The sequence below is a fragment of the Glandiceps talaboti genome, chromosome 16, assembly GCF_964340395.1.
Source record: "Glandiceps talaboti chromosome 16, keGlaTala1.1, whole genome shotgun sequence".
NCBI lineage: Eukaryota > Metazoa > Hemichordata > Enteropneusta > Spengelidae > Glandiceps > Glandiceps talaboti.
Window position 1 is genome coordinate 12,435,779 of NC_135564.1, and position 16,108 is coordinate 12,451,886.

Sequence of the window (16,108 nt, forward strand, 5' to 3'; positions counted from 1 at the left end):
CAGACACCGCACCATGCCTATAGCACTACTGAACCTTATCAGTCAGTTGCGCTAACAAACCCATGATATATCCCAACCAGATTTAAACTGAATGCCTTCCGTAAGGATTTATGCAAGAAATTTAGCTCTATATCTGTTGCGGCATTGCTACTTTGACCATTGATTGTGATACCGAAAAGATGACTGTCGGTCAGAAGTGAAAGGAGTTTCGTTTCTTTTTCCAATAATTTCGGACTGGCTTACTACAAATGAAGCAGACCCCGGATACCAAACTTTTGAGATATTACACGATGCTAAGATTGGCACTGAAATTGATAGTGAAACTGAAGACAAAGAAAACGATGTCCCGTGTGAACCGGTATCATCGCACGGCGAAGCGGCAGCTATGTTTTCTCGGTGTTTGTTATGGCTAGAGTCGCAGCCGGATTGTGAACCTACCCAGTTGTTTGCTCCGTAGTTTACACAGAAAAGCAGCAGACAGCCGTGCAATGAAACAGAAACCCGTGACTTCGTTTTTTTTAACTTTATTTTTTTCCTCACTGAGTGGCTAAATTGCGGACACATCGTTTGTACACATTGGTACAATTTGATTACATTTACATGTCAGTGAACACTATTTATAGATGCAACCATGACAACACTGCGTTCTTATCAGCTGTCCACCACGTCGTCGTCTTTCTTGTAAATACATTTTTTTATTTCTTCTACACATATTCAATTCACAATGTCGCTTTCCTCTTATATTCAACTCTTTGTTTGGTTTTTGTATTAAATAAGTACAGTTCAGTGTAAGTGTGATATGCAGCGTATGTGTACGTTCATTCTGTATGAGTGCGACATTTTGACCCTGCCCCGCGGCCCCGTCCCATCTCGATGCATATCGCATATCCGAACTGACCGCATATCCGAACTAAATGCATGTCCCTGTAAGCGTTCGGATAATCGACGTTTTACTGTACTTCCTAAACTTCTAATCGAAAATCTAAAATGACACGATTTCTCTTTATTCATCTGCGCATCAGTGTGTGAAATTTGAAAATGATAAGTCCATATTTGACGAAATTGAAACGATGATAAATATTTCACCTGTTTGTGAACTCTGCGCTAATTCTAAACCTATTTTAAGGCCAAGAATAAAAAATTGTTTTCTGGTGAGTTTGAATCACTTAAATACCCTGCCTCGGTCTTCTATTTTCTCGTATTTGTGCAGCCAATGCAGAGTGCAGATCCAAGGGAAACACAAATAAGGTTGGCACGAAACCCCTGAAAACAGAGTCTTTCTCAGTAGTGTAGAGCACGAGTATAAAGTTGGCGTCAGATTCAAATTCGGATCTGAGGCCATCTGACTGCCTCGGTCTTCTTTTTTCTCGTGTTTGTGCAGCCAATGCAGAGTGCAGATCCAAGGGAAACACAAAATAAGGTTGGCATGAAACCCCTGAAAAAAGAGACTTTCTCAGCAGTGTAGAGCACGAGTATAAATTTAAGTTGGCACCAGATTCAGATTCGGATCTGAGGCCATCTGACGCTCAATATAATGTTCATAAGATAACGCTACCCGAATCTGAATCTGAATCTGACGCCAACTTTATACTCGTTCGATCGATTAATTACTCAAATTGGTCATTAATATTCATCTGATTATTACCAAAACCTAAACAGTTATGGCCATTACCCTACCGAACATGTCTATGAAATTGATGCAGCCATCTTTTCGGGAATGGTGACAAACACACGCGCGCACGCGCACACACAGACTTCATCGGTATATTATAACCTTCCTTACGGAAGGTAAAAACGATGAACAGCTATATACACTGTCCAAGTACAGCTACCAAAGAAATGAAAAAAAAACCACCAATACATAAATGCGATTTAAAAGATAACATTAGACATTTCTGTGTACGGCGATAGTGGTTGTAAAACGATAAAAATCTCATGACGAAATAATACACAGTAAAGTAATATGACCTGGTTATTGTGATAAATTGACTTTTACCAACTTTACATTAGTAAATGTCATTCATTGGTCTTTCATAGAAACCAAAATGTTCCCTTCGTCTTCCATCTTCTGCATAAAGACTACTATAACCAACTGTACTACCAATATTACTCAATACATCTAGTTCAATGTATGCAGGGTCATCTGTATCGTCACTTAATGTTACACTGGTAGGATTAGCTGAAACATAATCGTAACGTTCTTCTTCGCCATTGCTCTTCTTTCTATGTTTGCTGACAGCTATAGCTATGACGAGTATGATGATGAACAGGACAAAGCCGGAAACAGCCACTACTATGATTATCAAGGTTCTATAGTCTGCAAAAATAGAGATGGAAAATGAAACGCGTTATAGCGTACGCATAAATAATGGCCTATTAATGACATTGACAGAATTGTCATTTTTCTCCCTTTCATTTGTTTCACATATGGGCTATCTAACCGATTGCAATGCATAATATTAGGATATTACTGAAGGTCATTGAACAAATAAAACTGCAATCTTCTTACAAGTAGAAACCACTGAATCTCAGCCTACGTCCCCCTGAGAACGTTTTCTTGTATATTATAAGTATTACCACATTCACATTCACACACACGATACATCATCATGATTTATTGTTTACTATTTGTATTATTTCAAGTAGCCGTGTCATATTTTGAGTCACGTGTTAAACATGAACATGAAGCTTACCTGGTGGTTCCTCTTCTACTTCCTTCTCACACACTCTTCCTGGTAATATATCTTCAAATGGATCTATGTATTCATCTTCACATTTACAGGTAAATTTGCCGTGTTTTTCTTCATCACATTCAGCATACTTATGACAGTCGTTATAGTCGGAATGCTCACATGATTTGAAATCTGTCAAGTAGATACAATGCATTGTTTATTTATATACATTTTGCCAATGACCTCTTGAAGTCCTAAAGATACTAGTGTTATATAGATAAATTAATGTCACAGTTCTTTGTTCAGATGAACCTTTGTCCAGTTAACCTAGAAAGGAAGGTAAGCATCCGAGGAAACATAAAACACACACACACACACACACACACACACACACACACACACACTAATACAAATGTTAATTGTACGCTACTGTTTTATGAACTTTTATATGTAACATTAACATAGATACAATCACCCACTTTGAATTTGATCAAGCCTTTGTGTTTACCTTTATATGTAACTGACGCTTCAAGTATTGTCAAAACTGATCGCCCCTTATCAAGGTTCCCTTCTGCATCCAATTCATTGGTCAGTATATCGGCAAGTACATCGTGATCTATGTCTGCATCATCGTCAAAAATCAAAACATATTCAGCAATAACACTGCCAGGACCGAAACCAAGTAGTTGTGTAGTTTGGTAGTGCTCTCTGGTAATTTTATCATATCCATATACTGCATTCATCTGGTACACAAATAGCATGTGTAAGTAATTGAAGGCAGCAATGAAATGTTTACACATGTTAAATTGACTCATTAGACATGTAAAACCTAAGTTTACTAAGCATATAAGTATAAAGGTAAAACAGTAAGATGATAACCAGCTGACCATACAATGAGCAGAGTGCACAAATCAACAGGATAGCATGTCAATTATGTAAGTATTGAAGTATATATGTACTAGTTTATCAATGTATAGTGACAAACAATGACTGCAGGTTGCTTATACATTTATCAATCTAAGCGAAACGAATCACGACTCACCGCTAGTATTATTTCTCGTTCAAGTGATTTATAATTATCAGACTCTGGGTCATCGTAACCATCTCTGTAGTAAGTAGGTACAGTACCATCTATCTCTACGATGTAAAACCGACCTTCAGTCAGCTTTGCAGCTGTAAAAGAAACGAGTGATTACTTCTTCATGTGTACATAATTATCACAAAAAATCTATTTTCCGAATCAAAATCAAATGAACTTATTTATTTATGTAAATAGTAGTAACTTTTTTGAGAAGTTGTAACACTATTTCAGTAAAATTTGAAACTCCAAGATGTAAAAGTCCCCTTCAGTTAACTCTGCCTCTGTAAAAGAAAGAATAACTTTCCTGAATCCGAAAATAAGTGTATCAATACTAATTTTCCTGGACACATTTAAGTACGTATTGTATTCTAAGCAGTTCGATTGGAAGCTAATAGTATGACCAAAACCTCTTTAAATATCACAATCCAACATAAAAATAATAAACAGTTCATACCAAAGTTCATCCACAATGTCTATATTAGGACCTGACTCATTTGATTGATACGAATATTAATTACCTTTACAGGACAGATCATTTCTAGATGATTCCTCATAGTATCCAGGTCGACATTTACAATTATATGTACCAGGTTGATTGATACAAACAGTTGTTGTAATATCACCACAAATGGAATCCGTTTGACACTCATCAATATCTAAGTCAGAAAAAATAGGAATGCTAAGGACATGTTCTTTTTTCATACCGTGATTAAGTTTATATGTACAATGAATAACAATCATAAAAAAAACCCACTCACAATCAGTCATTTAAACTAAAACAACGTTAGTGGACACTGTATTTATCGTTATGAAAGTACATGTTTAAAAACTTTAGTCTCTATGCTAAACAATGAGATAGCCATGTAAACTTAGTCTTGTATCATGTGTTTTATAAATTATTCTTCCATGGAATCAAATTAGGATTTAAGTTGTGTGTGTGTGTGTGTGTGTGTGTGTGTGTGTGTGTGTGTGTGTAATGTTAAAAGGACAATGTAAATTACTGCATATAAATAAATGAATTATGGTGTGTTATATTCAATCTTTGTTCCACAATTACAAATGATTAAACAGTACCTACCAATACATTCACCAGACAGTCCAGTGCCATTAGTAGTAAAACCAGATAGACAGGTACAATCATATAAATCATCCCCTTTATGACTACATGTAGCGTATATATCACAATCATGGGTGTTATCTAAGCAGTGGTTGATACCTGAAATCACATATATCACAATTATGAGTGTTATCTAAGCAGTGGTTGATATCTGCAATTGCATATATCACAATCATGGGTGTTACCTAAGAAGTGTTTGATATCTGAAATTGTATATATTATCACAATTATGGGTGTTATCTAAGCAGTGGCTGATATCTGAAATCATATATATCACAAATCATGGGTATTATCTAAGCAGTGGTTGATACCTGTAATTGTATACATCACAATCATGGCTGTTATCTTAGCAGTGAAATCTGAAATCATCGTTTGAAGCATTTGTAAAAGGGTACACTTCGGAATGAAACATGATCAGTTTTACATAACCACTTTTCACGTAATTCTATAATGAGAAACTATGATGTCTACAAAATGTTGGCAGTGACTGACTATCTTACCTGGTGCATCAGCTGTAATTGTGTCTGTGTAAACAACATACATGTTACTTCCAAGAATACCAGTATCTGGTGTAGCTTCTTTGAAAGCATCAATAATGTCGTCAAATTCTAAACCTGAATCAGGGTTGGTGTTGACATAGAAAACAGCGAGGACTTCACCAGAAGTATAGTTTTCAAATTGTAGTACTATACTATCTATGTAATCATCAGCTATGCTACTTCTACCGAATGTTTCGTCAAGCTGTAAAAGAGAAGATGAATCCAAACTATTCACACATTTTAAATGAAAATATCAACCCCTTGCAGAATGACGTAAGTATTATACATAGTAACTCAGGTTGAAAACAATCGTTGGGTAATTCTTGTCAGTGTACTTGAAGCATAATACTGAACCCATGAGGGATGGCCCTCACTGGACTTCTTAAGAGACAAGTGTTTATATGCTTAAAGAACTATCAAGTATAAATAAAGATTATTATTATCATTATTTGGTTACAATAGTTATTTTTCCAAACCCAGTGAACTTACATCTTCCTGGATTTGTACTTTATTTTCATGATAAGCTTTATTGGATGGATCACTAAGTTCTTCATTGTATGTCCAAATAATTGCACCAGCACCTCCCATGAACACCACGGTGGAATTAAATGTCAATGCCTCTGAAAATAGAATGTATGAAATAACATTTTATATGTAAAATAGCATGTAGACCAGTCAGTTCCATAATTTCATTGTGTATAACCACATTCCAAATAATCAATAATATAAATAGTAATATTAAATGCCTTAGCACCAAGAGTAAAGTATACATAAGCAAAGAAACTAAAACAGAATTGATATACTGTATGTGCAAGTGTTTAGTGTTTAAATAAACTGCAGCAAATTGTGGCTTTCCTGATTTACGTTGGTTTCAATGTGTTTCACGGTTGTAGGTAAAGTGTAGTTCTCGTACAATGATGCAATCGATGTGTATTCTTATCTTAACTACTAACTATGACTCTGACTTTTAACTCCGTCATATTAAATTCATTACTTCACCAACGTAGGAACATGCATACTGACAACTTTAATTTTTAAATTGCTGGAAAGAAACAGTGCATGCTTTAAAATATACTCAATATCATAATGAAATATATTTCACTTACCTTTGCATACCCCATTTATCATCACATGGTTAGTAACACATTCACATGTATAGTTACCAGGTTGATTCAAACAACGTGTGTCAGTGTCTGAAGGACATGGGTTGCTGATACACTCATTGATATCTGTTGGTTAAAAGAGGTAACAGGTGTTGATTGTCCTTCCATGAGGAATAATCTACAATCTTGTGCAGTTCAAATATTTTCATTATGAGCTGAAAGATATACCAAAATTAATTGATATGTATTGCCCCAAAATGTTACATTTAGTTATGTATACAAATACTTATTGAACGAATGAGAGAGAGAGACAGACAGACAGACAGACAGAGATTTTCCTTGTCTTTGCTTATACCATATGTGTACACTACACTACACTACACTACACTACACTACACTACACTATGCTACACTACGCTACACTACGCTACACTACACTACACTACACTACACTGCACTGCACTGCACTGCACTACACTACATTACATTACACTACACTAGTTAAATTACGGTCTTCTGTTAATTAGGGACCGGACAGAATTTACGGCAGGGGGTGGGCCTGGGGAGAAATTATCTCTGACTTGGTTTTTTTCCTGGCCCCCCCCCCCCATCTACTGTGACCAAAATTTCACAGCCCCCCCCCCTTTCAAAAGTATAAAAATTTCATGCCCCCCCCCCTCCAAAAAAAGAGAAAAAAGTGCACAATATCCTGCCCCCTACAATAACTAAAAAAAGTACAATTTTTTTGTTAATGTAGCACAACTGTAATATTTCTTTTGGTACTACTGTTATGTTACTATTTCAGCCCAAACAACTTAGTAGTTGTAGAGGAAGTTTTTTATAAAAAAAACAACAAAACATTTTGACTACACATGTAATCATACACATGTGGTATAATCTTGGTTATTTCCCAACTAGACACCATAAGTAGTCATCACTTAATACCAAGGCATTTGATGTGGTGGTTTTAACTGTCATTCACTGATACATACACAGAAACACAGACACAGAGTAAACACACATTCACATGCGTGATTTGTGAAAAACTGTAGTGGAGACATTTGTGGGGAGTATCTAAGGACATCACATCACCTACATAGTGTATTCAAATATCTATTTATACTCATAATACAATAACTATCTAATGTCAGACATTTGTGATGTCATGAAGTGCTAGCAAACTAAGGATTTTATGCACACTGAGGTCTGACAAATATAGCTTTCACTTTCCTACACCAAATGCATTACCAATACACATGACATTTGTGACTTCATGAAAGTGCAAAGAAATTCAGAATGTTGTGGCATACTTAGATGTAATCAATATGCTTTCAGTTCCAAAACCATACATATTTAAACCTATAGTGTCAGGCATTTGTGTCTTCATGATGGGGACAGCAAATTCAGAATTGTATTCAATACACTGTACAGTGATCAGATGAGTATTACTCACAGTTTTCTAAACCATTCACATTAAGCTTGAAGTACAGTGTCAATGATGAATAGCCTTTGCAATACAATCCCTTTATTCATAATCTTGAATTTATATAAAGGCAAGTTTCCATGATCCAGCCAGTCTACCTGATATAGTTTGAACAATAAGGGAACATCCTGGTCTTTTTGATGGCTAGACTCATTTTATTCGCTGTCACTGTCACTGTCACTGTCACTGTCACTGTCACTGTCACTGTCACTAGTACTTGATGTATCGGTGTCACTATCACTACGAATTTCTTCTAAAACAATATCTCCTTCTTCACTGTCACACAGTTCCTCTTCACTTTCATCACCTGTGTTCTTTTCAATCACTGACTTCTGTTGCTCTCTTGAAGTTCTTCTTAACACATCACATGTAACAGCTTTCAACTTGTCATCCTTCCTACCATGTATGTATTAGTTGCTGATATTTCAAGTATACTTGTCTAATTCAGCAACCTGAAGAGAGCTTAACTTTCCATGCACAACAAGTCAAGCCAATTATAGTCCTGGTACGGCTTGATTTTCTTCTCCTTTTTCTGACTTAACCTTGTACGCATTCTCATGTCTTGAACATTCTTTAGGTTTTGCAGGTGTTGAACATATGCTTCAATATGTTTGCAATCAACATAAAATAATTTTGAAAATGCTTCCACCTATTATTTGGTTGTCAATTCACCCTTTCTGAATTTCCTTGTGATATTTGACCTGGGTTGCCAGTCATCTGCCTCTCTCTGCTTTCATTCACTGTCAACAGTTGGACACTTATGAACTGGAAGATAGTGCATTGGACTGTCCGGGTCTGGTACAGGTTGTGGAATTCTTACCATCACTGGTCCCAACCATGTATATTGACTAGAGTATTCATATACCTCTCCATTGCTTTAGTGCAAAGTCACTGATGAAAAAACACTTAACACCACGCAGACATCTATTAAAATGCTTTACAATATTTAGTACAGATAGATGCATTTGATGATGCTGAGGAGGGAAATAGTTTAATTTCACTGGTTTAAGATAGAAAGAAAGAAAGACAAGTCTTGCCTCACATCTTCAGACTCTAGTGAGTCTGAGAGTGAAACTCAAGAATAGTGTCAAGGAAAGAAATAAAACACCTATCTAAATTAATCTGGCCAGACGTTTTTGTATTTACATTTTTCACCAAAAGGTCACTTTTTAATCACATAAATTACAGGTCCTATGCTAGTATATTACCATAATATAATATATATATGTATCCTTGATGGTAATTACACACTGAACCTGTTACCACAGTGCTAAAATGTATGTATGTATACATATGTGTGTGTAAGTGTGTGTGTGTGTGTGTGTGTGTGAACAACTTGGAGTATATAAGAGTAATTCAGGGTGTATCAAATTAATCTTGAGTAGTGTTTTTATGCTTCACTAAATTGGTACATACAAACGTACACACTTCCATTTTAATACATAAATGAAAGTGTAGACATTCAATATTAAAGGCGATATCAAGTGCTATCTCATGCAATGCTAAATTTTCTAACATATTAATTTGACAAAATATTTCGCGGCCCCCCCTTTCAAACCATGAGAATTTTCATGCCCCCCCCCCTTCAAGCCTCCCATTTTTTTCATGGCCCCCCCCCCAATTTTTCCCCCCGCCCCCCCCCCCTGCCGTAAATTCTTTCCGGTCCCTTATCAAAATGTTATGGTATAATTTCAATTCTGATTTGAATTGAATTGGTAGAAAGATTGCATAATGCTTATCATTTTGCTAACATTAACGATCTGAATATATACACATGTAGCTAAACAGTTTACCTTTATAGTCTTTTCTATTTCACAGCTAGCTGCATCATAGAGCAGCGATGATTAATAGTTTGCACACAAATTACTTACCTGTACAACCTGCACCAATATCTGACTTAGTATAACCACTTTCACATCCACACATATAGGAACCATAAGTATTTATACAGAGACCTCCTTCTGGATCACAATGATCAATTCCATTTAAACATTCGTCAATATCTGATTAAAACATTTTAAAGATTATTATTATTATCCTATATATTTTTATGTAAAAAGTTCAAAAACTAAGAATATTAATTATTTGATAACACGACTAGTATTTAAACTAATATTTTATATGTGTTATTGTTAAATTACACAAAATATATTTAGCATAAAGTCTTTAATAGAATGGTTGATCAATGAGATGCTTTGTAATGTTATATGGGATATGCTCAATTTCGGCCAGCTAAGGCGTGCAATCCCAAAGACTCTATTATAAGTTGATGACCTAGCTTCAAAAAATACTTTTAAAATCTTTAATGAATACATCTTGAAGTCTGTTGGTTTTATACTTGTTGGTTCGATTGATTCGATATTCTCAGATCACGAGATATTAGTAAACGTATGCAATGTCTATCTTAAGTTTTTAACGAGTAGTGCAAAGTCGAAGCAGTTCCTGATGTAAGCTACACGGCTAATATAAGTAGTAATCACTTTTGCCAGTTTCATGGTTTCAATTGTTTAGAATTTCCAGTACGTACAATGAACTTGTTGCAAAAGTTCTACAGGGCACCCCATTTAAGTAATGTGTATGATCAGTGAACGCCCGTCGGCGTTTCATTGCATTTGCGAAGTTTAAACTCGTGATCATTCGTTAAGAGTATTATTAGACCTAATAAAAAATGTGTGGTTCCGATTACGCTCAAGTTTAGAATAGGTGGGATGGGTAGATTTTATATTTTATTTTATTACATCTTTTTTTCATGTGTGAGAATTAGTCCGGGTTTTCCCTTGTTTTCCAAATGGTCTCTGTGTTATTAATTACTACCAGATGTTCAGCCATTACAGATTGGAAGAACAGTTTTTTAAAGTTGATGTCAGTTTCCGCATCCACTATTTCTCGTGAGACTTCACACAGTTTTTGCGATTTCATTATTTTTTTCTCTAATACGTAAAAGAAAACATTAGGGTCGACAGTGAAAAACTAGGTGGGGTCGGGTAACCGGAACTAAACAATTATTGTGTTAAGGTCTTAGCATACCTATTTCATGGGACCATTCATTATTACAGGATCTATGAACTTCAAGTTCAAGTCACAGCTTATTCTCATCAAGAATAAGATATACATGCATGTAAAAAAAATACTAAGCTATACTTACCAACACATAGGCGACCAGTTGGTATTTGTGGAGAACTGTCATGAAATCCTCGATCACATGTACAAGTGTATGAACCTTGAGTATTAGTACAAGTAGCTCTTGCATCGCATGTATTCTCACTTTCACATTCATTGATGTCTGTATGGCACGAAAAAAAATGGGATAGGTGATGATAAAGACTGAGAAATCAGATACAATTATGCGTAAGTTTAGCGTCAACGTGATACTGTTTATTTTGAAACTATATATCTATTCCAATCGACAACAAGGAACTGTTAATACAAAGCAATTTGGGAAATGCAACTTTATTGAACTTCATTTTTATGTATTTTATCTATTAAACCTTCTCATCAACTTCTGATCAAAGTTACTATTAAAGAATGTAATTTTATTGTATTCGACCTGTCTGTATCATGATTCTCAATAGTTCAATGTTGAAACAGAACAGAGAAATTTCAATAGCCACATTACCAAAGGAAGTTGAATTTAAGATCCTTAATTACCTATAGCTATGAATAGACGGGTAAAATCCTCATAACCACATTGGATTTATCACAAAGACACGTTTGGTAGTCAAAAGGTCTCAAATATACTATCTTCATGCAAAGTACGTATGGCTTACATATACTCTTATGAATGTATGAAGTTGAAGGACGGTACATAACTAGAACGACCTCCACATATAGAAAACTTAATTTGCACTATTTAATGACAATTTTTACAAAAACGCTAACAAAATTTCGGGGGAAATGCAGTGATTTTTGGAGCTCAAACAAGAACTGATTTTTAAGAATGTGTTGCCTTCGAACTATGGCTCATGGTATTTATATTCTTGTCAAACACGTTGGATATCTGTTGGAGTTCATGAATGATTTTTATGAATGTTTTGTTTTCTTCAGTTTTGAAAAAAAATCTAAATTTTTACCTGCACAATTCCTTGTTGCATCACCTTCATATCCATTTTTGCAATAACATTCATATGATCCTGGTGTATTTATACAGTCTGCATTCTGTGTACAGTCATTTGAATTTTCAACACATTCATTAATGTCAGTACAGTAAAATCCATCACCACGGTAACCATCATTGCATGTACATTGATATGAACCCTCTAGATCAGTACAGTCTGCAGTGTCTTCTGCACAGTTATGGATACCTTCAAAACATTCATCAATATCTAAAAGAAAAGGGTTAAAGTGAAATTCAAATGGCCGCGTGAATAATTATATGGTGAAGAGTTTTTTTTTAAAACTAACATGTTTATTTAGTATTTTGCATAAACCATTGTAAATACTAATACCGTCTCTGCCACAATGACCACATCTATACTATCTCATAAAACCTACCTATCCATTGGGTTAGAAGATAAACTTCCCATTACTTTCCACAAGATAAGAAAATAATTACGTTTTTTGGAAAATTCATGAGAATAATCCTTGGAAACTTAAGTTTGGAGACAGTAAACAAATTACGTGTACTTTATAAATATGATATATTGATTATTTTAAATATACTGAATGTCACCATTTCCGACCATATTCAGTTACTGTGGCTAAAACGTCCTTCTTCCTCCTCTAGGCCTCGTTGTCAGAATTGTGCTTCCTTGTCCGAATATATTTGTGAATATATTTGAAAAGGACCACAATGACTTACTTGCACAATTAAATCCATCACCCCGATATCCAGACTGACAAGTACAGAGATAAGATCCTTCAGTATTCTTACAGTCAGCTCTACTATGACAATTAGCTTCACCAGATCGACACTCATCAATATCTGATGACATCAATACATAATGTACACAAAAGAAACATTACAATTGGTAATTTACCATATAATTTCTATGTCGTGTGTCAGTGCCAAATTATATATCAATTGTTAGCTAACAGTGGACATACCCAACCCAATTACAATAAGTTTAAAACTTTAATAAATACGGCTAACTTAGATATCTTGCTCAGTTTGTGCAAATATGTATCTAAAGCTTAGGATGAGAATTTCAAAGTAAATACAATATATTATTTGTCTCATTTTCGCTACCTGTACGAAGGAAATATATTTTTTAACAATTTCTAAACTTTTGCAGATATTAGACGACATTGTAATTTGCATTATATCATATTGTGCTATTTGTAGCATAATATCACAAATTACTTATTTTTTGTGTTATTATGTGCTTTATGTAAAGCAATTCATTACCAATATCAGTGTATTAATGATAAAGAATGTTAACCAAACAAACTGCTTGAATACAAATCTGTAAAGTTAATTTTAAGGCGATCTTTGGTCATGCAAGTCCATTGGTTACTCAGAGCATACATTATAATACACTTGGCTGTTCCGACTTTATTAAAGTAATTTTTGTGTGGAAAATATATGTTGCCAGAAATATTAATTGCACGTTCCAAGGTGTGCTCTTCAAATACAAATTAAGTTTCTTGCTGTATAATGCCATAAACAACTGTACTATGTGTTCGTGAGTACTTACCAATACAATTACGCCCATCTCCTGTATAACCTTCCTTACATTCACAGGTGTATGATCCCACTGTGTCAGCGCAGGTTGCATCTTTGGCACATTCATGACTTCCTGTTCCACACTCGTCAATATCTAAACATTTTCACATAGACAACAATTATAACAAATGATTATCTAATTAACGCCTGGCAAATTAAGAGGCTGGTTACACATGCCAGTATAACAAGACCATGAATTCATTGAATGTACAAGTCTGTTATAGGACTGTTGGACAATGCAAGAAAAATGTCAAATCTGGTTGGTATAAACTCATTAATGATAACCTGGATGAAGACCAAGTAAACATTTTTTTCAATTTGTATTTAGTAGCTTCTGGCTCATCAGGCACTGTACTTACTTTCACAGGTTATGGACAAGTCTTCACCCTGTACACTATAATAGCCTTCATTGCAAGTACACTCATAAGACCGAAAGTAATTATCGCATCTAGAATTATCAGGACATGCATCTTCTACTTGGGTGCATTCATTGACATCTGAAACATAAATTATACAGTGATTAAATCTACAACAAAGACAAAGTTGTTGCAAGTGGTCATTGGATAGCATGTTTCATTGTTATCCGATGCCAAATGATGTGTAATTGACTAAAATCCCATCATAAAATTGCACCGTAAGTTCAAGAGAGAAGTTTCACATGCTCAGTGAAAGTAAACATAGAATGGGAAAACGTGGAAAGAAATAATTCTGGTGAGAATCTAGGGCCGTAGCCTGACCAAATTGCCAAGGGGGCAGGACTTTGTCTTGGTGCAATCTTGCATTTAATTGCCAATTTACATAAATGTGCATGTAATTTACATAATATATTTTTAAGCATACGCAATTAAATATCATATGTAAGGTAACCTAACTCATCACATTGGGTAAGTAGGTCGATTTCATTTTTTCACAATGCTTGACAAGGATAAAACAAACCATATATAATGATAGCAAAATATTTCAGGTCGAGTTTAGATAGAACTTATTCAGTCATCTTGATACAATCTAATGCAATTTGTCTGCATAGCTACAGTTAGGAAATGTATACAATTTACGGTTAAAAATGGTATAGTTCCTCTCACCCTCTCTTCTCATAAAATGTTAAGCCCCGCCAATTGAAACTCAAGCATTATTTTAGCCACCCCTTCTGTCACCTACACTACATTTGAGATATAAAAGCATATGGTAAATGATGCATTGGAATTAAGGAGACAACTCCAAGGTGAAAAAAAATTTAGACAGTGTAGGAGGCCATTTAGAGGCATAAAATATCAAACTATAGACATAATAAAATACCAGAATTGAAACAATTATGCTATGCACTACATATTAGATATAGCTGAAAGATATTATGCGGATGTGCACATGGTAAATGACTTATCCTGAAGTTTAATTTGGTTCCAAAAAATTCCGAAAAAGAGCAAAACATTTCAAGACTTTCGGACTTTTGATGGCCCAATGGTCGTAAACTTTTGTTCAATTCTTTTTAGTGCACATTGGATAGTTAATCTCAATTCATGCTTGTATGCCACATCAGAGCCAAGTAAACCACTGTATAAGATATTATATTATTTGGAATAGACTCAAATGTATATTGTTACATGTCCTATTCAGAAAATATAAAGAGATCTCCTTAATTTTGAAAAAAAAAATGCAAAGCCCGCAGAGAATATATTGCCCATCACCAGAAAAAAGCATATGGGTAGGTTGAACAGCTTCTTCTTTTTTCTGGCCTAATGTCGTATCTTTCAAAGTAGTTGCCGAAAAGATGTCACATTCAAAGTAAAAAAAATGGATGGTGCTTTCTCAAATAAGTAACACAACAAAATAATCATTTTTTTACCCAACTCTCAAAACTGTTATGGCTTCGTTTATGTCGGAACCCAAGGTGAACTCAATGAATTCTCCTTGTCATTATCATTATAATGGAAATTGAAGTTTGGATTTTGATGTCGAAGGTACAGCTCTGAATACAAATTCAAGGCCATTCTTTCCATAGCAAATTGTTGCTTCAAAATGAATTGCGGAATAACGCTAGTGTCAGCGTGCAATGAGATAATTATAACATTTTAACCAAAGACAATGTCAAACACAATTATTGAAAGAAATATCTTCAAATAGTGGATCTTAAACTGCGTACCTAGTTTAATAGTTTTTCAGGGCCACCAAATATTCCAAAAAGAGATCTGCCGTTTTATCAGTATGAAATGTTTTAATATAAGGAACAAGATGTAAGTGAGATCGAGCGCATCTTCGGAGTCACTGCATGCAGCATAGCAGGCGACTTTTTCCGTCTTTTTTTTAGTTTCACTCGCTCACATTATAATTGCGACTTGCTATCTTCAAATGAAGGATACTTTCATGACTACTGTTACTCGCGGAAAATGCACAGTCTGCATGTTTACGTAAACATTTATGTTTAAAAGGGTATTGCTTTATTGAAAACATCTA

The 16,108-nt window shown here is 34.9% G+C and overlaps 1 protein-coding gene across 1 annotated transcript in view; it reads right to left on the bottom strand.

Annotated features, from left to right (window-relative positions):
• Positions 1 to 2,006: 2,006 nt before the first annotated feature.
• Positions 2,007 to 16,108, bottom strand: part of LOC144447118 (uncharacterized) — a 47,959-nt gene continuing 33,857 nt past the window's right edge. Inside the window, exons 42-56 of the mRNA XM_078137024.1 lie at positions 14,017 to 14,154; positions 13,629 to 13,751; positions 12,794 to 12,916; positions 12,066 to 12,317; positions 11,141 to 11,278; positions 9,867 to 9,998; positions 6,516 to 6,638; positions 5,899 to 6,029; positions 5,371 to 5,611; positions 4,832 to 4,969; positions 4,272 to 4,409; positions 3,715 to 3,845; positions 3,181 to 3,415; positions 2,694 to 2,864; positions 2,007 to 2,317 (exon numbers count right to left, since the gene is read on the bottom strand). Of these exons, the coding sequence (XP_077993150.1) occupies positions 2,007 to 2,317; positions 2,694 to 2,864; positions 3,181 to 3,415; positions 3,715 to 3,845; positions 4,272 to 4,409; positions 4,832 to 4,969; positions 5,371 to 5,611; positions 5,899 to 6,029; positions 6,516 to 6,638; positions 9,867 to 9,998; positions 11,141 to 11,278; positions 12,066 to 12,317; positions 12,794 to 12,916; positions 13,629 to 13,751; positions 14,017 to 14,154 (2,525 nt within the window). The remainder of the gene's footprint in view (positions 2,318 to 2,693; positions 2,865 to 3,180; positions 3,416 to 3,714; positions 3,846 to 4,271; positions 4,410 to 4,831; positions 4,970 to 5,370; positions 5,612 to 5,898; positions 6,030 to 6,515; positions 6,639 to 9,866; positions 9,999 to 11,140; positions 11,279 to 12,065; positions 12,318 to 12,793; positions 12,917 to 13,628; positions 13,752 to 14,016; positions 14,155 to 16,108) is intronic.